Source organism: Penicillium odoratum (assembly GCF_028828045.1).
Source record: "Penicillium odoratum strain IBT 22623 chromosome Unknown utg000005l_segment0_segment0, whole genome shotgun sequence".
Classification (NCBI taxonomy): domain Eukaryota; kingdom Fungi; phylum Ascomycota; class Eurotiomycetes; order Eurotiales; family Aspergillaceae; genus Penicillium; species Penicillium odoratum.
The window spans coordinates 1105467-1128431 of NW_026643147.1; the positions used below are offsets into that span (position 1 = coordinate 1105467).

A 22965-nucleotide genomic window follows, 5' to 3' on the forward strand; every position below is an offset into this window, starting at 1 on the left:
AGATGTCTCACGTTGCGGGGTAAGCCGATGGGTCCAAAACAGAAATTTAGAGCGAGGCGAAACAGGTAGCGTCGGAACGAGCGTCGGAAGAGCGCCCGTGCAGAACTTCATCCCTGAAACAATCCCTGACAAAAACACGTTAACCTCGCACTAATTCTGCAGGCGTTCACAACGCTAAAAGGACGGGATGTCGAAGGCCCTTACAAGGTTTGTATATAAACTCTCGCACTGAACTCGTGCACCCAGTTTTTACTTTTCCAAACACTCACTCGTATTGTTAGCGGTCGATCATGTCCACCGAAGGCCATCAGGATGAAAAGTCCGCAATAGGGGCAGTCGCCGCCACCGACGCAGTGGCTAATGTGGATCCTTCTCCCGAACAAAGGACCGGTCTGGCGGATCTAGAAGGCATCAAGCGCAACTGGAACATTCGCAGTCTGATCGTGATCTGGATCTCCGCTGGTTTGATGAGCTTTGTGGTCAACTTGAATAACCAGTCATCATCTACGTTTACACCGTATGCGGCGAGTGGCTTTAGCTCGGCGCCCCTGGTGGGCACAATTGCCGTCGTTCAAGCAGTTATTGCATCTGGTTGGTACCTTGTCCCTTTGAAATTCTGACATAAGCTGAAAATACTATAGCATGTTTGCAACCACTGGCGAGATTTTCCGATCTATATGGGTAAGCAATGTTTCATTTTGAGAGAAGAAAGCTCTAACAAAGATATTAGACGATTGGAAATGTTTCTGTTTTGCATATTGATGAGCACTATTGGGCTGATAATGCTTTCATCCTCGGCTAATGTAGGCGTCTATGCTGGCGCTCAGGTATTTTGGGTAATTGGTCTCGAGGGTATGTCCATATCATTCTCAATGGATGATGCAAGCTGACCATGAAGGAATTCTATTGATGCTTCAAATCTTGGCCGGTGACTCGAGCGACCTTCGTAATCGTGCGATTATGAACGCGATCCCATATTCGACATCAGTTATTACCGCCTGGGTAAGGCAACTGAACACTAGACATTGTATAAATACTTATGGAAATTCACTTAGATCACCTCTCCCTTTGCGGCGTCTGTTTTAAAAGTCTCGTGGAGATGGGGATTTGGAATTTTCGCAATTCTTATTCCCGTTATTGGAACTCCACTTGTTTTATCTTTATGGCATAGTCAACGAAAAGCGACAAAACAACAAAAGGCCCAAGGAACATACAAGCGCCGCGATTACCTTGGTAATATCACACGACTTGACCCCATTGGCCTAATTCTCTTTGCGGCTGGGCTTTCCTTATTGCTTGTGCCTATCACACTAGCGGCCAGTTCTACGAACACCTGGAAGGCCCCCCATATCATCGCCATGATAGTGATCGGCTTTGTCTGTCTAGTTGCGTTCGTCATTTGGGAGATCAAGTGGGCTCCCTGGCCGATGCTCTCTATGAGGCTATTCAAAAGCAGGACTGTTATCTTCGGCCTAACAGGTAACTGCGCTTAAATGTATATCAAAGGACGTTATGCTAACCAATTCAGCCTCTTTAATCGACTATACAGCACTCTACCTCGTTCAAGACTATATTGTTACATATGAGCTTGTCGCCGCTGAGCTGTCCGTCAAGGCCGCTACAAACATCGCAATTCTCATTCCATTCACTGCTGCAATTGGGCAGTTTACATCCGCGTTCGTTGTTAAGTTTACGAAGCGATATAAATGGATCACCATATCCGGGTATGCAATGAATCTCCTTGGGCTTGGGCTGTCATATAAGTATATCAATGGACATGATCACTTGGGTGCGCTGGTTGTATCCCAATTGATACTGGGCTTTGGAGAGGGGGTGATCAACACCATGCAGCTTGGTATGCAAGTATCTGTACATCAGGATGGTAAGATATTCTTTATTTCGGATTCACTTCTTCATTGCTGACGTTTCCAGACATGGCTGCTGTGACAGCTTTGTTCACTGCCGCGCTTGGAGTGGGTAGTGCATTTGGTGGGGCTGTGTCCGGAGGAGTGTGGACTTGTATGTGTCTTGGATATCCCATATTTCATTGACTAACATGGACTTTTCCAGCTATTCTCCCTCGGAGACTTCGCGAATACCTACCTAGCGATTCTCTTAGCCAACTTGCTGAGATTGAAGGGTCTATTGAAGTTGCCGCGGGATATCCCTGGGGCTCTTCAACACGAAATGCCATCAACCACTCATATACAAGCACATTCCGCCTGATGTTGCTGATTGCCGTCATTCTCGAAGTTTTTGCCTTGGGCTTTGCTCTGCTTATTGAGGATCTCAATGTTAAGGAGGTGGACGATTCGCGAGAGTACAAGGGTATCGTGATTGGAAAGACGGGTGCGGTTGACACTTTGAAGGGTAGGATTCACGTCAAACAAGATGAAGTGGTAGCTTAGGTGTTCATGCCGAAGGGGCCACTGAGGTTTAGCATGGAATTGAGAATATGATCAGCGTTCTTTCTGCTGACCTTGCTTGTGGAGTCCGGAATAGATCCGGGAATTGCGGGACCCACTACATGAACCAGCATCATTGGTCTAGTGGTAGAATTCGTCGTTGCCATCGACGAGGCCCGTGTTCGATTCACGGATGATGCAAGCCTCTTCTTTTTGTTGTGTTTTTATATTCATTTCACCGTCGCGGGGACTTGGGCTGTGATTACTGATCAGTAACTGTATAATCAATAATTAATTACAATCATGGCTTTTGCCGGGTAAAAGCCATGCCAAATATTCAACATTGCCTTATATTTATATGTTTAAAGATTTACTGTGCTCAGAGGGAGAAAGACTGCCGACAAATTTTCTCAGACTGCGCAGGTGGAGGCAATGAAGAAAGCGGAGAAGTTGGTTGAGGTTGTGATTGTCAAAGGAGGGGGCATGGTAGGCATCCATGGGTAAGGGAGAAACGATTCGTGCTTCCTTGGAACCGGAGACGAACTTTTGGGTAAGACTCTGCTTTATAGATGAGAGTATGGTGAGTCAACCAGTAGTCTCCAAGGGATTTTCCAGGTTGCTTTGGGCCCTCGCTTCAAAGTTATTTCTGTGATATTTGATCTCTGGCTCTATATACATGCAGTGCCCAAGCTTGCAACCTCGGACATCAATTACCTATCAAAGTTGTCTTCATGTCCCGAACTATTTGGCAATTGATCCGATACCTAAATATCACTTTACATATCATTGCTTGAACACTACACCTAGGTAGATCTTCATGCCTACATGGAGCATCCTGGTTCTGTGCAACTTTGTAGGAAAATGAAATTGTATAAGTCTTATAGGAACGATCTAGAATCTAGTATATGATCGGCCAAAATTCGGATATCTAATGAAAATGGAAAAAATAATCTCGCAACGCATTATAGGCAAATTCCCATGACTTACTCGGAGGCCTTGAAGACAAAGCGGTCCTCAGGCTTGCTCTGGAAGGGAACGCCCAACTCAAGGAGCTTCACGTAAACCTCAGCGAACTCCTTGAAGAAGACATCACTGTCCTTGGCGTAGCGCTCAACGTGCTGCTTGAAAGCCTTATCCTTAACCAGAGCAAGATCAGTAGGCAGCATCATCAGAGTGGAAGTACCCTTATCAGTGAACTGAGCAGGGCCATTCCACTTGCGCTGGTTCCACTTCTCCTCGACGAGCAGACGGAAGAACTCGTTGGTGAACACAGTCGGGCTGAAGTCCCAGGGACCATCGAAGCCAGAACGGTCAGTGTGCGCACGTCCAAGGGAGTGGGCACCGCACAGGGCGACCATCTCACGGTCATCGAAGCCCATACGGGAGAACACATCACGGATGTGGCGGTGGTCCTTAGAGGCATCGGGGAGACGGCCGTCGGGTGAGCAGGCGGCGACATCACGATCCTCACGGCCAGGTCTCCAGGGGATAGTAGGGCCACCAAGTTCCTGGATGGCGGCGGAGCCAGCCAGGGTCCAGAGGTCGGAGTAGGTGATCCAGGGGAACTGCGCCTTGATAGGCTCGAGGAAATCGCGGGCGTGCTTGAGACCGGCATTGGCACCATGGTCTGACTCCGGGGCGAATCTCATAGTGGCACCGTTGCTGCCACCGGTACCAGTAGCCTTATCGTAGGTGCCACTGGCGTGCCAAGCGAGACGGACGAGAACCTAAGATAGGAAAAGTTGTCAGCTTACGTTTCGATTCGATTCGATGGAAGTTCCCGAATCTCCTGGGGAAAAGGATAGCATACCGGGCCATAGCTGCCATCATCATAATCGGTCTCGTTGGCCAGGCGAAGTGCAATCGCATCGTACACCTTCTGATAGTCGGCTTGGGTGGGAACGAAAGGACCCTTAGGGGTGGCTTCTCCGTTCAGGTAGAAGTAGGCACCAGCACCGGCAGCGACAGACAGACCGATTCCCCAGATACCGAATGACGATGATTTACCGGCGCCTGCCTCGGAGGCATATCCACGGCGAGTCGAGGCGCGAACTTGAGCGGGGAGGGCGAAACGAGCCGAGCGCGCAGCAGGGCGGACCGAGGAGGTGGCAGGAGTTGAGCGCAACAGAGCGCGGGCAGTTCGAGCAGCGGAAGCCATTGTGATTGATAATATGCAAAGGGGATGGAATGAAAGAAAGACTGGAAATAAGAAAAAGAATGGAAACCCGGGTTGGAGAGAAGGGGGCAGGGAGAAGTCGGAAAGAAGCAACTGGAATCTTTGCCTCGGTCTTCCGATATTTGCTCTCCGCATTATGTACTCCGTACTCCGTACGGAGTATACGACTACAACTTTACTTCTTTGATTTCTAGTTATGAATTAATCGTCTTCAATCATTCTGTATTCTCTATGCTATCTTCTACACTGCGCTGATTTCTCCTAGGCCTCACCTTTCATATACCGTGTCTTCTTGCACTTCTCATGTTTGACCCCATTCTCCCACCGTTCGGCTCCACATATATGGTGGGTCAATAATTATTAACAAGAAGTTTCTGTGTGGCTACCACCGACCGAGAGTCTCCACTCATACGCACGACCGAGGCGCTTACCTTATTAAAATGGTCTGGACTAAATACTGGAGCGGAGCCTGGAGGTGGACATAATACGAATTTTTGTAGTAAAATTAGTCACCTAAGCAAAACAATGGATCCTTGGGTCAGATCTAGAAATTAATATGGAGTACCAGACCCAGGAATATTACAAAGCTACTGAGTAACATACGAAAAGACACGAACATTATGACGGCATCATGCCGCAAATTGTGTAATTTATCAATAAAGGGCCTTGATTCGTTATAGAATCGTAGCCAAAGCAAAGGGTATCTCCATTATTTTAGACCGCCGGTAAATTTGCAAAAAAATTATTATCCCACAATTCCGGACCACCTGGGTCCAGTCCCTCAACCCAACCGCCTAGATCCATAGGCTACAATAGTCAGCGTGTGAATTCCCCCAATTGAAGAGAATGGCTTACCGTAAAGTCGCCGAAATCAGTGGACAGAAGAGAGAGAGGGTCAAAGTCCATCGAAGACCCAGACAAAGGGGTGGGACCTCCCATATTAACCGGAGTCTGATCAGTCTGGAACAAATTAGTACCTGTGAGACAACCCAATCCAAGGCCATCGCATACCGATCCAGGTGGACGTTGGGCACTGGCCAAAGCATCATCATAGGCCAGCCCATTCAAAATCTCCCGACACACGCGAACAGACTTGTTCGAGCAGGTTTCCACATTGATCATGGGGTCCTCGCCCTTGATTCGCGACTGGACAGAGGCGAGTATGATAGTCAGGAAGAAATATGATTTGCATCCATTGCCGCCAGGGCCGATGCGACGACCGAAATCACTCAGGGTCCGTTCGACTGCTTGTAGCATTACGCTCTGCTGGGATTGGACCATGCTCATCAACACACTCGAGTTCATACCGTCCATCGTTGGGCCGGTTGCGCTGCCCATCTCATGAGCTTGGAGTGATAGTTCCACACAGACTGTGATCGCGGCATGGAAGGTCTCGTCTCGGAACGTTCCGCTGCCGAGCTGGGTGATGTGGGGGTATAGAACTGAGTCGGCTGGGTTTGGGAGTTCCATCTGAGAGAGGATCTCTAGGGAGGCTTCTAGGCAGATTTTTCGTGAATAAGAGCATTTAGGTAATCGTACCACGCTGAGTGAGAAGGGCCGATGGAGCGCCAGTAGAAACTTGCGCACGATGAAGAGATGCAAGGACTGGGCGAACCGATGCTTGGCAACATCTACTGGATTAACTCCCGACGCATTATCCTCGAATAAGGAAGTTGCGTGCTGCAAGGCTCGAAGGAGCTCTTCGCCCATCCTCAACGCCTCGTCATAGGATAGGTCAAATCGTAGGGCGTTGATTTTCTTCGCGATGCGGTATCGTAGTGGCAGCGTCTTGGAGAGTAGACTTTGGTAAAAGCCGCCGGTGTAGGTCGCGGTGCTTAGAGGCGTCGGATTGGTATCCATCATTTCAGATAAATCATCATCATCCCAGTTGCTAGGTGCATCGCAATCAGATTCGTCTAGATCCACAGATGGCGGGACTCCCCGATCCAGAGAGATTTTGAGATCCAATTCCACAATTGTCGTCCATAGCCGCCGGCGCAGCTCACACCAGAATGGCCGAGCCTTTCGAAATCTTGTCGGATCCCGGTGCAATCCCATCGTTATTGCGGATCGAATCAGCGACCCTGAGGACGCCCATGCCACATCTCCGTCGTTAGCTACCGCGAGGCGAGCGATCAAAAGAAGGGTCTGCGTCTGAATCATCCGGAAATTCAGGTCCGGGCTCACAAAGGTGCACGAGATGTATGACTGAACAGCCATGATCCACTTCATTGCGGGTTTCTGATACACATCGCGTTGATCTCCATTCATATTTGATGATGGAAGATAGAAGCAGCTACCAGCTGCCAGGATTGCCAGGAGCTGGGCTACAAATGCCATATCTGGTTCCTGTTGGCGATTCCAGTACGCTTTGTACTGCTCTAAAAACGTTGGGATGTGCAATACACGGTAGGTAGTTTCAAATGTCTCGAGATAGAATTGAACCAACTGATCGGCCACTCTGCGTGATGGGACCATTTCTTCAAGTCGGAATGCTTGTTCTCGAAATGCTCGTTGGTGGTCCTGGCTCTCGCGAGACCAAAGCTCGCTTTTGAAGCGTCTCATGTCGGAGAGTTCTTTGTCCTTGGTAGCGTGTCGACCTCGTCGCATAAAGGAGCCAATATCTTGGAACTGTTTTCTGTTAGCAGATACTTTGGTTATGGATGAATTTTCACTCACAAATGATATGGTGGTAGTATAGTGACTGCGACCGAAGTACCTTGTCTTCCCTTTCTTACCCCGGAAGCTACAATCTGGGAGGAACCGAACGCGATCGTCGACGCCTGCGCCATCCACAGCAGTCGTTTCTACATCCGAGAAAACATCCCCGATAGAATTTTCCGGTGTTTGAAGAACATTAGGCTTGTGCAGCGCATGTTCCAACACACGCAGTCGGTTTCGCAGCTCATGGAGCTCATCCGGGCGACTGCGTTTGGAAACCCGGTGGGTGTCAGATCGGGGGCCCATTTTAGAATCAAAGACAAACATGCTGCCCGTGCCATTGGCTGGATCCTCGGACCCATTAGGAAGACGCATCCGCGATACTGGTGGCGACATGCGACGCGACGAAGATTCCGATGTTGGTCCTGGCTGAGTACCGACAAAAACACAACAGTCCGCATTTTTCGAGCGCACGCATTGTCCGCAAGGCAACGAGCGATCGCACTTCAATTTGCGCCGTCGGCATTCTGTACAAGAGAGCGGGGGCCGCCTCCGCCGCTGTACCACTTTCGATTGATCTGCATCCTCGCCCTGTGAAAGTGAGTCATGATAGTCGGCCATATTTCCTTGTGTCGGTGCGATTTTGAGAATTTTTATCTTGCGCCTCTTTCAAAGTTCTGGCCTTTGGCCAGAATCAAGACAGTGATGGGGTAATCCTGGATCTCCGCAGCACAAAGAACAGGTCGCACAATTGCGTAAAGTCGCTGTCTTCATCAAACAGCTCACTTTAGATTTTGATTGAGCGTACGAAACTTGGGCATTATCTCAAAAAGAAATAATTAGATGCGACGTGAATAGATATGCGACGTGCAATGGAGATAAAAGTTCCCCGAGTCTCGGAGTTACCGCATCTGGATATAATGCCAAGCCCCGAGTCAATGATGCCTGATCGATAGTTAGTTTAACTGAACGAAAGATTCCACTGCTGACTAATTCAATGTTCCAAGGGTTTTGGCGTCTAACATTTGAAAGTAGGTCCATGGTTATATCTACGGAATACTTCCGATCATCCTAGTAAACCGTGGTTTTTATTTAGTTGCACTTGATCAATACTGGCCGAAGGGTGGCCTAGATCTCGAAGCATAGAGATTGGGCGGACCCCGACTCCCGAATTTGACTGAAAACATTGAACTTGAACTTTGGGACTTATCCATTAAACACTTGGGGCTACTCCTTGATTTATAAGTCGATTCCAAGGAGCTCCACCTGGCCATTTGCAGCTTTATATAGACGTCCAGAAAAGTATCTTCTAACTTCTTAAAATCAATGGGAGGTAACCATCGGCTAAGAGAACATTCGAGTTTAAGACATAGAGTATGAACCTTGAAACATGAACACAAAATATATCTATTTGCCATCTTTGGTCTCTCGAGTTACCTATTTGTAAATTTGGAAGAACTGGAGAGTATCATGTGCTGACAACATTGGAGTACTTGGAACCCCGCTATGATCGACTGCGGATATTGACCAGGACCGTGTCTTGCCGTTGGACGCAGATCCGCATGACGGCAATGTGAGCCCGAGTGATTGGCCTCATGCCCACAGATATTGGGTTTTAGCCTTTGAGGGCGTCTCCTCCCCACATAAGGCTGCGAGATGACGGCAGACGATGCCCAATACGAGTCAGCTGAGAGATTCGCAATCAAAGAGAACGCGATCGCTAAGACAGGGAAGTATGTGAACGAACGGTCTTTGATGCATGAATATAGCGGTCAAGGCTTGGTCCCTAATTGAGCAGGTCTTTGAAATGACCGCATAAATTTGGTGCAGGCAATCTTTTATAATAGCACAAGTGACTTGGCGCGCATCTGCATGCCTGTATAATACGGAGGATTTTGATTTCCCCCATTTCTTATCTTCGATGGATCGCCCATGTGGGTCCTACAATGTAGCTTCTCATTGGCTGATACCTGGTGCCGCAAACATGCGTGTTCAGATCCCATGCGCATGCGCTGATGCATCTAATTGCACTCCGAAGCTTCTGCGAGAACACATTCGAGGTCATCACTCTTTTACCCCTATAAGTATTTCCGTGGTTATCATCCGCTGTTGAGTTTAGTAGCATATCAGAGAAACTCTCTCACCGCCTGATCAAGCCCCCCGCACCCCAATCCGCCACATGGGAAAAAGCGGCCGATCATTCGTGATTCATTCCCGCAGATAGTCCTTCCATATCGCTCCTTTCTTTCTCTCTGCATTTTCTCAAAACACCAAGCTATGGGTTGTGTTGCTCGGTCGCTGCGTGAACTTTATCGCAAGCGCTGATTACTCCTTACGCGGTGTCAAGCTTAAGTGCTTTGATTAAGCAACTGAATTCTCATACCGGAGCTCGGTACGCCGACCTGTGCATCTTCATTTACATTATTCCACCTGCGAATTTGACATTCTTTGGCGCTTGTTCCTTGTTCTCATAAGCGACGCAGACCCTTGGAGCAAATATGTCCTCTTCTGACTCTCCTACCGCGATGGCCGACACTGAAAAGCCCTCACTAAATACCTTTCCACGATGGAGGCGGATCTTCGGAGACAAGCCCGCTCGCGACCAGGGGGAAAATGAGTCCACATATCGCCCAAAATCTACCCTGGGCATTCTTAGCGATAAAGAGACGGACGAGGTACCAGGTAAGTGGCTCGGCTTCTCGTGAATTTGAGTGCGTTGCTAACCATAAACTTGTGTCTTCGATATAGGAACCGTCCTTTTACTCGCATCTGATCGAAATGAACCTCTGGGAATGCGCCACCAGCCGCCGCGGATGTCGGCCTCCTCACTACCCGCAAGCAATCCACCCTCGCGCTCATCTTCGCGAAATGCTGCCCCACAGGAAAAGCGAACAGCGGACGGGCAGATTGTCTTAGAACCTCAGCCTGATGACTCTGTCAATGATCCCCTGAATTGGCCCGTGTGGCAGCGAGACACTGCCCTGGTCTGCTTGGGATTTTACTGCTTGATAGGAGGAGGAATGACCCCCATTCTGGCCGCTGGGTTCAATGAGGTTGCAGCTACCTACCATGTGACGGAGCAGCAAGTGGCATTTACAACGGGACTTTACATGCTGGGGCTGGGCATCGGGTCGGTGATCATGTCCCCAACGGCAATTCTGTTCGGAAAGCGTCCTGTATATCTCCTTGGCGCCATTCTTTTCATGCTCTCGGGCATTTGGTGTGCCCTTTCCCCGAATTATCCCAGCTTGGTGGTTGCTCGCATCTTTCAGGGTATCGCGGTGAGCCCTGTGGAATGTCTACCGTCGGCTACTATTGCGGAGATCTACTTCTTACATGAGCGGGCCTATCGAGTTGGGATTTACACGCTGTTACTGCTTGGCGGCAAGAACTTGGCTCCTCTCGCCAGTGCTGCCGTAATCGGTAGCCTTGGGTGGCGCTGGGTATTTTGGATTGTGTCAATCATTGTCGGCGGCTTTGTCGTTCTACTGTTTTTCTTTGTCCCAGAAACCTTTTGGGATCGGACTCCGCGCCCTCGACGCTCCCATAAGCGTCCGCATGCTCATAGGACAGTTTCTGACTTGATGTCTCACGGTTTCAGAGGACGTCATCCCCATGTGCAGATTCCTGAAGAACCAAACGCACAAGACAGTGATGCGACCTCACCAACTGAGAAGAAGTATAAAAATGCCCATGTCGGATTTGCGAACGATATACCGACGCATGAGAAACCACTGGAGGGTGATGAAGAATACTTTTCTCACGCTAGAAACCCTACCGATGATCATATTCACACTGAACCGACCAACTCGGATCTTGACCAAAATGGTCTACAGCACCCCCAGCCTGCCCACATTGACGCCCATCTGACCCCTGGTGATTTGGAAGCAACCCGGTCCGCGGCCATCTCACCCGCTCGCAGTGAGTCCCGTGAGCCCAGTGCTCATCTCTCCTCTACACTTAAATATACGAATCGGCTCCGCGACCGACCAAGGGTCACCTACGTTCAGCGACTCAAGGTTTGGAATGGAAGAATTGCGCAGGACAATTGGTTCAAGATAGCTGCGCGGCCATTCGTCTTGTACGCCTACCCGTCTGTTCTCTGGTCGGCTGTAGTATACGCTTTGTCTGTTGGATGGCTCATTGTGATCTCGGAGTCCATATCCAAAATCTACGAAAGCGATGACACCTATGGGTTTACTGCCCTCCAGACAGGCTTAGTATACATCTCACCCTTTGTCGGCGGCTTACTTGGGACTGCAGTCGCGGGTAAAGTATCGGACATGGTCGTCCGCTTCCTCACCCGGCGTAACGGAGGCATCTACGAGCCCGAGTTCCGCTTGGTAATGGCGATTCCCATCGCACTATCAACCACGATTGGATTAATGGGATTCGGCTGGAGTGCACAGCTACGGGATGCTTGGATCGTGCCAACGATATTCTTTGGAGTTATTTCGTTCGGATGCTGCTTGGGCAGCACGACTGCCATCACCTTCTGCGTGGATAGCTACCGGCAATATGCTGGAGAAGCACTGGTGACCCTGAATTTCACGAAGAGTATGTGTTTCTCCCCTCTTGTCGTATTTGACTAACATTTCTCGCGATTTAGACATTGTACATGGACTTGTCTTCTCACTCTTCATTGTCGACTGGCTTGATGCCGACGGATTCCGCACCGTGTATCTCGCCATCGGCGGGATTCAACTATTCTTCTTACTCATGTCTATCCCAATGTACATGTACGGCAAACGGGCCCGTATGTGGACAGTCCGCAAGTGTTTGATGGAACGACTTTGATTTATGGGTTGCATATCTGCTCAATGCGTGATGATAATGATTGATCTATTTGGATTAGGATTTTTGATAGAATTGTTGGCCACACGGCCTTTCATGTTTTGCATTGACCTGGAGGATATTGATTTGAATTGAATGAGACTGCTCCGATTGAGAATATCCCTGACTAGAACGGAAGGCCGTATGGTCAGCGCAGGCCTTCGGCGCTGCCGACACCTGAATGGCTAATCGTCTCTTGATATGCAGCCGTGCGGGCTATCAAAGAACTAAGCATGTGTTTCATATTAGAGAGTCATCGGTTGACCATGGCTGGCGTGATAATAAATTTAGCTTTCAAGTTCGGGCCTCTCGGCAGTTCAACAATTTTGACCTGTGGGTATCAGGAGAAACCCAGGGGTCAGAGTAGTCTCCCCTTGGCTAGTCTGTTATAGATATATAGTGATATGATAAAAGAGTTAACACGCCTTCGTCCCACACCCCCTTGATTATCTTGTGAGAAAATACCATCTTCATTTAAAATTAAAGTTGATAAGATCCAGCTATATAATTCCTCACAAAGCGGCTCACACCTCCACGCTCTGGATTTGGGTCTCATCCGAATCAAAGATTTAATCTGGTTCGTCGCTCTACGCTTGAAAATGCTGCCTAAAAAAATTGTTTAGTTTACTTTCCACATTAAGATGGTTATTAAACTTAATCCTCTTTTAGCTAGTGTTCTAGGCGTATTAAAGTCCATTCTCGACAGACCCCGATTCTACGCTCAAGTATACACTTATCTAACCCAAAAACAGAGGCCCAGTCCTATGGTATAAAGTATCGATATCGATATGCCCATCGGCGCCGTTTCACAGCGTTTTCCTTTATTAGATAGACGCTAGCTATGTTATCATCTGCGGAGATTCTCAGCATTCAGAAGGCGTTAGATGAAGCGTACTTTAGCCTCATGATCAAGCCCAGAAAGTAGATCTTCATAGTGTACCCTCGGGTTACCATAGACAGCCTCAAGAATACGATCCTTCTCAGCTTGAGATAGCTCCTTAGACGACCCGAGTGTGCTTTTGATATCCCACCATGTCTTTCAGGCTCTTTTTGATAGTATGTTGGATTGACAGATAGCCGAGGTGGGCTTCATACGATCCATAATCGATAAGAGAGCTGGTTGATAAGTTAATAGTAGATGATAGTAGATAATTGTAGATAGTAATAGATAATAGTAGGTAGTTAGAACGGTTTACTCAAGGATGTATTAGTTATGTACGGGTAATATTATCTACAACAATTTAGCGTGTTTATACGGTAAAATTAGTGGGTCTTTAAGGGTGTTATCACATTTGTCATATCACTAAATGAACCTATATAGTACAAAAGATAATTTATGGCGGGTGGGGCTTTCCTGTCTGGGCTGCCGCCACTACCATGAAGGCGACCAGGCTCAGTCTCACTGAGCAAATGCCAGCATGGGCTCTTGCTTAGTGATCTCGTCAATCTAGTCAAGGAATCGCACAGTGACTAATCGAGGATGCTCAGTGGTCACTCAGTTCCTGCCTTTATTGCTGAGAGGATTGGATGATCTTGCTGTATGTTCAAGATCATACAATACACACCAAAGCCGAACCATCTACGCTAGCAGATGTGTCGTCCTTAAAGATGCCGACGGTTTTTGTGAGTCCGGAGATGCTTCTCGTCCCGCGACGTGACCGAAACCGCATTCATAGCCAGATCCTCGCTCACACCGGCGGTGCATTCAGTACCGTCAGGCATCGGCTGAGAGGCTGACCAGGTGCCCTCAGCACAGCGCTGCCAGGAGGTGCCACTGATGCAGTTCCAGTACCCTTCCTCAGAGCAGAATCCGGTGAGAGCTTCGGAGCTGGAACTAGAAGTAGAGCTAGAGGTACTGGACGCATCGGCCGAGGAAGTCACCTCGGAAGCAACAGAGGTTATGGTGGTCGGGGTGATGTCGGTAGTCTGGGCAGCTTCGGTGGTTTGGCTAGCGACAGCCACGGTAAGCGCGGTGCTGGCTGAGGCCTCTGCGGTAGCCTCGGCCGTAGTAGCCGTAGTAGTCGTAGCGGACGAATCGCTAGAACCTGAAGCTGTAGCTGTAGGGATAGAGCCTCCGGTGGTGCTGAAACCCGCCGTTCCCCAGGTGGCAGAACCACTGTAACACACGTCGGCATCAGTTGCAATGAGATGTTCTGAATTATAGGTCTCGATGGTGTCACCGGGATTGGGGAAACGAATGGCGTACATCTCCTCGGTTATGCAGCCGTTGATGTTGGCAATGAACAAGGGAGGAAATTCTTCCGTGGAGCGCTTTTCAACTGCAGAGGACTCCGATCTCTTCTTCGAAGAGCTGCTCTCGGTGACAGTGATGGGGGCGCAGTTCATGTACATTTCACGGCTACCGATACGGTTGAACCAGGTCCAGGCGATGGTGTACTCGCCCGCCTCGATGCTGTCCGGGATGGTAAAGTTGGGATGGAATGGGGTCACCTCCGTGGCGCTGGTTCCAATGTTGGAGTCACTCTCGGTTGCATCCATACATCCACCTTCAATTGACTCAATGACAGCCCATGTAGTCGAGTTGCTCGGTGCGCGGTCCGAGGTAATACTGATTTGGCAAGAACCGCCGCCGTGGGTAGTACCACCGTGGAAAGTCATCTCCGTGGATTCACCCTTCACCACGTAGTTCTCCTCGGTAACGGTGTAATCACCCGTGATCTTGCACGGGAAGTTGCTTCCATCTGCCTCGAGAGGAGAGTTATCAGACGAATCGAAGTTGTAAGGAACAGGGTTGACCATGACTAGATGAGCTCCAACCAGGGAGGTACCTAGGATGGTAGCGACCGCAACAGCCGATTTGGAGAACATTGTGCAAGAGGCTAGGGAATGTTCGATTCAAGATCTGTCCGAAGCTTCTTGGAGTGTAGAAAGAAATGCGGGTGTCTGCCACAGGCAAAGCACCAAATTTTTCAAGGAAAGAATGGAAAAGAATGAAAAGAGACAGCAACTATCCAGTAGTTGTGTCAAAAAAAGCTCAATAGAAAGGAATGCGTGGTACTGAGGAAGAATAGAAGGCGCATTGCAAAGGTTCTTATAGTAACGGCCATTCTAATGTATATTGAAACACTAACCTAATCCAGCCAAAATGGTAGCCGACAAAGGGGAAGAAGTGGATTGTGAGGCTTGAAACTCTTGGCAGGGGAATGGATTGTCTCGCAATACGCCTTGGGCCAAGTGTAGTCCAGGTTTCGCAGCGTCTTTTACCTCATTACCCAGATTCAAGTGGCAAGCTCCTCTCGATGGAGAGCGAAAACTTCTGCTGATATCTATCTTTGAGACTTCGCAATTAGTCTCGAGTTGACCGTGAATAGAAACATGCTCGTCCCAGTAGCTAACCTATACCTTCACCTACAGAATTTATTACATACAGATAAATGAAGTTGATGTTTATCCTGCCTAAAAAGCCCCAATGTTTCAGATAGAAGGAACATGTACGCTCAACTTTCTTATACCGGTAGATCAGAAAAGAATGTTCTGTGCCCCGCCGTCGCAGCCACAAGATTTCCAAATAAATCCGATGGGAGTTGTCATTGGAGAAATCAGAACAAGGACAAGGATTATTTTAGCTTGGCTTAACCCTGCCTCCGAAGCGAGATTTGTCTACCCCACAGTCCCATATACCTCTCACCGGTGGCGTTGGGATATTTGAATCGGAACGGCTTCGAAAGCCGAACGATAGGCTTTGCCAAGAAGGCAAAAGTCACCAACCTAGAACTCTGATGTGCATCCCTTGTAATTTTGCTTCATCCTATAGATCTAGGAATAAAACGAAAGGAATAGTGACATGAATTACTGGTTACAGACTTCGGCAGCAGTCAAATCCTCTTGTTATTCTCATTGATCAAAAACATTCAGGGATCGATCAGATTGACGGGAACGAGATCTCCCAGGTTTCTGTGACAGTGACCCGCCCGATGTGGAGCGATGATGCCAACTTGTGCCGTCAACTGCCGAGCGGACTTGGCATATTGCATCTGCTCAGAAATGAGATAATTCCCCCACAGTTAAATCCCAGCTATTCGAAGATTTGTGATCTCGAAACAGAATTTGTTTCACAACTGATCTCAATATGACCAGTCACATCCCACTTCGACTCCATACGGAATACATGGGAAGCCAGTAACCTAGTTCACAGGCAAGCGAAGTACACAAGCGAGAGGGGTATTCCCGAAACAGGGGCGAAGTTAAATACCCACTCTTAGTCGCTAGCATGATAGTTCTTCAGGGTTCCTGAACTAGGTGGGGAGACTCACGATAGCCAAGATGGAAGGTACATCCTTTGCAATTTCGCCGCATTGTCACGATTCTCTTCAATCGTGCACCCACCTCATCATTCGTATAATTCTGTCAAGAGCTCATGGTAGCGTCAAACATTATTATGAAGCTCAAGAAATAGTTAATTCGGGTATATGCGGATAGTAGATCCTACGTGTCCAGGCTCTTTAATTACGAAATCACTGACGAACCCAGGGCGCTTAGGGATTCGGTTCTACTCAGTGCGCAAAAGCGGCGGGAATAATGAGCACTAAAATGGACATCTGGAAAGGGACCGCTAAGAGTTGTGAGACGTTTCAACATCCAAAGAGAGCCAGATTTCAATTAAGCAGAATTTCATCGGTGCATGTTTACGTGCATGATGCCTAGCCAATCCACTTAGTATGTAATTTGTACCTTTCCATCGATCAATTGATAGTAAAACCTAGAAACCGTGAAAGATATGATGCCGGGTAGTTTCTAGCACACGACTCCACGAGTTCTCCTTGATCGGGATGTTTCACCTTTATTGACTATATTTTATATCAGTGTTTGAATAATTTAGGATGATCTCTTCAACAAACCTGTATATTTTAGTTCCTGGTATCCGGTATATATTGGATGTGGGCCCACATGAATCAAATTGCTGGTCTGTACCCTTTAACCCAATGCAAATTAATCCTGACATCACCATATGCGTCTGAGCACTTTATATCATACATACTACTAAGTTCAAATTTAAATACTGGAGTGCATTCTTTGTAAGAAAAACTGCCCAGGTGTTCAATTCTTCAAAGTGCTTGGACATCTGTCATGACACTTGCAGTATGTACTCGTAGTGATATCACCATGAACTTCGCAAACTGTATCTGTTTCGATAATGATAAATCCGATTTAGCTATTGGCGTAGCTATAAGGCTAGCCGACTACCAAGAAAAGTATATACATGAACTTGCCATGCTCCATTTGAACTCAGAAAAATCAATCTTCAAAAGACATTCAAGAGCAGAGCAGGCGAATGGGGACAAGTAAAGCCAAGATACAAAAATTTGAACACTGATCCAATACACAACATCGTACCTTCCACCCCTCCCCACTACCAAGTGAAGCTCTCTTCCACATAATCCAAATTGGACTTCGACTGCCTCTTCCGACAAACACGACGAACATCATCGCTTAAGCTCCCGTTACCACAAACAAGAACACCCATAGCCCCAATCTGGTTCTCAACTTCCATGCCAACAAGAGTATCGATATTCGGTCGGCCAGGGAACATCTGCACAGTCGCAGATGGACTCTGGATTTCCTTGGTATTTCTCGGCCGTGTTACAAACAGCATAACACGAAGAACCTCTCGGCGGCGATCCATAGCCAGAATACTCGTCATCCAGGGCCGGATCCATTCCAGATGTTCGGGAGATTGAATAATCCACACAAGGGTCACGCGGCGGGTAGCGACCGTGCCATCTGCGAAGCCAGCGACGAGATGGCGCACGAATGGGACGTGGTGGGTAATACCGACGCCGCCAGCGAAAAGCATGACTGTACCGTAGGAATCCATGGAGTGGATGTTACCGTAGGGTCCCTCAGCGAAGGCACGTAGAGTAATGCGAGAGCCCATGGCGTTTGCGGCGCGCTGGAAAAGTTTATCGGTCATGCCTGTGCGGCGGCGGACGAGTAGCGAGAGGGTTGTCTGTTGAGGAGCGCCGAGGAGATCTTGCTGAGTAATTGGCAAGGGAAGAGATTTCTCGTCGGACATTGTGTCTTCGGTTTCGCTCCAGCCTACGGAGAATGGGTGGGAGGTCCACCATCCGACGGCTGGGATGTAGAGGTAGATGTGCTGACCTGGATGGAACTTCCATGGGCGGGCGAGACGGAGTGTAATACGCATTGCGTCGCCGGGCATTGCTTCGATTGTAGCGGTGGTGGAAGAGTATCCGAGATTGCGGTATATGATGATGAAAAGGCGAGTTGCACGCTGTTGAACTGGTCAGTGGAACTCTATGGAACTCTAGGTCAAAAAATGTACCTCTAAAGCCCATAATATTATAGCTGCAAGTAGATAGTTCTGCGAGGCCATTCCATTCAGGTGTACCCAGAGGAAGCCCATGAAGACCGCTGCGAGAGCGAAGTGCAGGTGGACGAATGTCTCGTAGAAAGCATGGCGAATTGGTGAGGGAGAGTGTAATAAAAGTGCGACGAGAGCACAAGTACCCTGGAAGTTCGTCAATGAATAGAATGAATTTTGGGACCTTCATACAAACTTACAACAAGTCCACAGAGGAGGAAGCTACTTCCAGTGATATACTCACCAACGGCTTTCCAGCTTGCTGCATATTCAGTCAGAATGTGTATCTGTGATGGGGGTAACATTCTCACCATCCTGAGCTTTGGGAATCGCCCACGCAAACGTATGTGCTAGAGCTTCCAAGACCACAATACGCCCCAACCATCGATGAAGAAGGTTCCACGTATCAAATGGCACATGAAGCATAGCAATCAATGGGTTGTTCCTCCCCGCCATCAAGACGAGAGGAATGAGGTTCACAGTAGCCATAGTGCCAGTACGATTTCGAACGATACCGGCGGCAGTACTTTCCTCGGATGCGTAGGGAATAGTGACCAGGCAAAGAATCACATTCATGCCAACTACACCGGCAACCAGAAGCCCGTGAAAGCGGCTGGGAAGGGTACCCATGTTGATGGCCTGCGAGAGCTGAAGTTCGCGATTGTGGCGGTTCCGGAATAGCGGAGCATAGATCAAATGGTTCTTGATCCAGGAAAACTTTTCATGAGCTGGGACGAAATATCGTTGGTTGTCATCGCCGAAAGTGGATAGTTTTCGTAGGTGATCGGAGAATCGGACGGTGAGCTGCCAGATATAGTATGCGGCGGCAGCACATCCCAGGGCGAGGAGGGTGTATCGGGCCAGGTCATCGTTGACGGCTTCGTAGAAGAGCTCCATGGCGCTGGAGCCGGAGTACCTCTTTTCAAGCTCCATGACGCTTATCGGGCCTGCAGGGAAGTGATCTCCGAATTATCAAGCAGTATTCTGAATGAGTCTGGCGATATCCCGGGGTATCTCGCACAAGTCCGGCTTGTTTGAGTGATCTGAAGAGAGTTGATGATTTTATTCTTTCTAGTAAGACGGAGGTTGTAGATTCGCCAATAGCAGCGCCAGGCTGTATAGAATGAAGAGAATGAATTTTTTTGTCAAATGATTGTCGATACCGATATAGAGTGAATGGCTGGGTCTATGATCAGGGCCTGCCTAGAGTGAGGGTATAGGCTGAGGTAAATCAAGAGGAATCGTTGTTCTCATTGATGTCCCCCTCAGATCTAGGGATGCCAGTCAGATTTTTGGACTGTTCCGTGGGCAACGCAAGGAATGCTGGCGTCACGATCAAAACCCGAAGAGAAGTATAAAATGATGGAACCTGTCCGTCAATAAAGATTGTGAAAAAAAAAAGAGTGGAACAACGGAACAAAGAAGAAAAGCAGAAAAGAAGGGAAAAGACGAAAAGAAGATATTATTTTGCAAGACAGACACAGACACAATCCACTTTGTGTCAGGCCTGTCAATAGGGTGGAGATCTCAGATAGATGAGACAAGCCAAGTCACAAATTTACTTGGAAGGACAAGCAAGACCAGTCGATCTCAGTTCTCCCCTGGATCCCAGATGGAGCTCCTGTTGACGCCAGGCCAAGCCTTCATAACTAACATGCGACAAATTGAATGATGAAATCTTTATACCAGACTCGACCAGGGCCGATCCACCAATCCGACTGGTCAGAACACCCCACCCAGGTGAAGCGGCATCTGGAAGAGGATCTTGCGACACGCGACAGGCCAGATTAGGACTTGGCATGGAGAATGTGGCGGACGAATTACCATGCTGAAACGAGACTGGAAACTTGCTAGTTTTAGCGCCGATCCGAGCTTGTCGGGGAGGCTTGGCGGGCGGCTGGCGGTTTGAGAATTGACCCTTGGCAAGGAGATGTCAGGGGGATTCGAGCGAAAATGCCCTAGAGAAATCCTGGTGTCGCATATATAGTTTTTTTCATGTACTTATCTCCCACATCCCCTTTACTGTTTTTATCCACCACTCAACTGATCCAAATGTTGTGTGTCTGTCGGAGATCACAAGGGACAAATTCTGCAGCATTAAGTATTCTCAGACAGCCTCAACAGACATCCGACTAGAGCACAACCTTCACCAACTTCCAATTAATCAATGTCCTGAAGGTGATATACCTAGGTAAAGTATTTCCACACAATATTTCTGAAGCTCTTGAAGTCCATTTTCTTATCTTTCCAGCTTTTTTTTTTTTTGACTGAAATAATTCATGTGGGCGGGCTTAGTCCCCCACGATGCCCTCATCCTTTTAATGATTTTTGTTTGTACATGATATAGGGAGATCTGACGAATTCATACATGAAGTTATCTTGGCTTCAAGAATCATGAACAAGTTGTGACAGGGTACATCCCCTGCAGTTGTTCATGCAAGGTGTTCACTTCATTGATTGGTAGAGAACACGAACGCCGATTCTCGGACATTGATACCCGATACGCTGACAAAGTGGAGTTACTGACGCGTTTTACATAACAGCTGAAGAGCTGAACAAAGCTGAAGCCCGATTTGCCTCCTTAGAGAATGGTACGGTCGGGAAGTGACACATCTTATCAGATTATGAAGATCTCCCTTTCCGTCCCCATTTTCCCCTCCTTTCCCTGCCAAGTCCTCTCTGATGTGGGCTTCTATGTAAAATGGCAACCATACACAGGGTAACCGCGTCATCGTCACACAATGGCCACGATTCCACGGCCGAAGTTCAACCTCTTCTTGGCTCCCCGGCGCTGGCCGTCAAATCACCCGGAGTCGCTAGGATCGAAGTCATTAACTCCTCACTTACCAAAAATGATCGCATCATGATGTTCCTCGGCGTGTTCATGGTCGGATACGCCTACGGCCTGGACAGTCAAGTACGCTCGACTTACCAATCCTACGCCACTTCCAGCTTTGGTGAACATTCACTACTAGCGACCGTGAACGTGGTCCGTAGTGTGATTGCCGCAGCCGCCCAACCAGCCGCCGCTCGCATCGCCGACGTATTCGGAAGATTCGAACTCGTGGCTGTGTCGATGGTTCTCTACTTGATTGGGACAACGGTGGAAAGCTGTGCGACGTCGATCGAGATGTTCTCCGCGGGCACGGTGCTCTATCAACTCGGCTATACGGGGATTGTGCTATTGGTGGAGATTATCATTGCGGATATTACGTCGATGCGGTCGCGGGTGTTTTTCAGCTATCTCCCTGCTACGCCGTTTCTCATCAATACGTGGATTAGTGGGACTATTACCTCCGCTGTTGTGAATAAGACCGGGTGGAGATGGGGAATCGGCATGTGGTGTATTATCTATACGGTTTGCTCGCTGCCTCTGCTTTGGACCTTGTATTACACGAGCCGGCGTGCACAGAAGGCTGGATCGCTGGAGTACCATCCGAGTCCACTGCGGTATTTTGGGACGCGTCGTTTGGTCGTGGATATGTTTCATCAGCTGGACGTTGTTGGTATATTTCTGATGATCGCCATTTTCGGTCTCATTCTTGCACCACTTACAATTGCCGGTGGGATAGAATCACAATGGCGATCTCCGGTTATCATCACACCTCTTATCGTTGGTGTGCTGTGCATACCGATGTTCATATTCTGGGAAACGAGAGGCGCAAGACATCCCCTTGCTCCGTTTGATCTTCTCAAGGATCGTGGGATCTGGAGTGCGCTTGCCATTCGATGTCTTCTCAATTTCTCATGGTATCTCCAAGCAGACTACCTCTATACAGTTCTGATCGTTGCATTCGACTTTTCTGTCGCCACTGCAACGCGGATCCAGTCATTCTACTCGTTCTTTGGGTTGATCAGCGGGCTGATCACTGGGGTTATCATCTACCGAACCCGCAGGCTAAAATTCTTGATTATATTTGGCACTTGCCTCTTCATGATGGCATACGGACTAGTCCTCTATTTCCGAGGCGGTGCTGATGGGGGATCCAAAGCCGGAGTCATCACTGCACAAATCTTACTCGGTCTTGCCGGCGGATTTTTCGCATACCCAACACAAGCATCAGTCCAAGCAGCCACGACACACGAGCACATGGCCGTTCTCACAGGCATTTACCTCGGCTCATTCAACATCGGAAGCGCCCTCGGAACCTGTGTATCCGGGGCCATCTGGACACAGACTCTGTATAAATCACTGGTTGAGAACTTGGAGTTCCAGTCCAATTCCACTTTGGCGCATGCCGTCTATGATTCACCCTTTGAAGTCATTCCATCCTATCCGATTGGTACACCGGAGAGAAGTGCGATCATTGATAGCTACCGGCATGTGCAGAGACTTCTATGTGTTACTGGAATATGTCTTGCTGCGCCGATGATTGCCTTGGCATTCGTTTTGCGAAATCCCAAGCTCTCCAAGGAACAGAGCCAGCCTGAGGCGGAGAGAGAAGATTAATATACGTCACTTCTGAGGCCGGTTTATGATTTGATGAAGCGATCTGGATTTCAATAGATAAGCATCTGAGATGCATTTCGGTTTATATTTCGGTTAC

General features: G+C 48.4%; 7 protein-coding genes across 7 annotated transcripts; 3 read left to right on the forward strand and 4 right to left on the reverse strand.

The window, feature by feature from the left end:
- Positions 1–290: 290 nt before the first annotated feature.
- N7520_005954 (uncharacterized protein) lies at positions 291–2408 on the forward strand (the record flags this gene model as incomplete). The annotated part of the gene is made up of 8 exons (XM_057139888.1): positions 291–591; positions 642–681; positions 731–852; positions 899–1002; positions 1056–1479; positions 1529–1855; positions 1933–2019; positions 2071–2408. The coding sequence occupies 8 exons, from the start codon at positions 291–293 to the stop codon at positions 2406–2408; spliced, it is 1743 nt and encodes a 580-aa protein (XP_056993894.1).
- Positions 2409–3388: 980 nt separating this feature from the next.
- On the reverse strand, positions 3389–4563 carry N7520_005955 (peroxidase; the record flags this gene model as incomplete). The annotated part of the gene is made up of 2 exons (XM_057139889.1): positions 3389–4132; positions 4216–4563. 2 exons carry the CDS (start codon positions 4561–4563, stop codon positions 3389–3391), a joined length of 1092 nt encoding a protein of 363 aa, XP_056993895.1.
- A 732-nt stretch (positions 4564–5295) lies between these two features.
- Positions 5296–7863, reverse strand: N7520_005956 (uncharacterized protein; the record flags this gene model as incomplete). Its single annotated transcript, XM_057139890.1, has 4 exons — positions 5296–5388; positions 5437–5541; positions 5593–7212; positions 7261–7863. The coding sequence occupies 4 exons, from the start codon at positions 7861–7863 to the stop codon at positions 5296–5298; spliced, it is 2421 nt and encodes an 806-aa protein (XP_056993896.1).
- Positions 7864–9740: 1877 nt separating this feature from the next.
- Positions 9741–12039, forward strand: N7520_005957 (putative MFS transporter; the record flags this gene model as incomplete). The annotated part of the gene is made up of 3 exons (XM_057139891.1): positions 9741–9924; positions 9991–11799; positions 11852–12039. 3 exons carry the CDS (start codon positions 9741–9743, stop codon positions 12037–12039), a joined length of 2181 nt encoding a protein of 726 aa, XP_056993897.1.
- A 1638-nt stretch (positions 12040–13677) lies between these two features.
- Positions 13678–14904, reverse strand: N7520_005958 (uncharacterized protein; the record flags this gene model as incomplete). Its single annotated transcript, XM_057139892.1, has 1 exon — positions 13678–14904. The coding sequence occupies one exon, from the start codon at positions 14902–14904 to the stop codon at positions 13678–13680; it is 1227 nt and encodes a 408-aa protein (XP_056993898.1).
- Positions 14905–17446: 2542 nt separating this feature from the next.
- On the reverse strand, positions 17447–19351 carry N7520_005959 (ferric reductase family protein; the record flags this gene model as incomplete). The annotated part of the gene is made up of 4 exons (XM_057139893.1): positions 17447–18328; positions 18380–18565; positions 18619–18680; positions 18730–19351. The coding sequence occupies 4 exons, from the start codon at positions 19349–19351 to the stop codon at positions 17447–17449; spliced, it is 1752 nt and encodes a 583-aa protein (XP_056993899.1).
- Positions 19352–21119: 1768 nt separating this feature from the next.
- On the forward strand, positions 21120–22868 carry N7520_005960 (uncharacterized protein; the record flags this gene model as incomplete). The annotated part of the gene is made up of 1 exon (XM_057139894.1): positions 21120–22868. One exon carries the CDS (start codon positions 21120–21122, stop codon positions 22866–22868), a length of 1749 nt encoding a protein of 582 aa, XP_056993900.1.
- Positions 22869–22965: the final 97 nt, after the last annotated feature.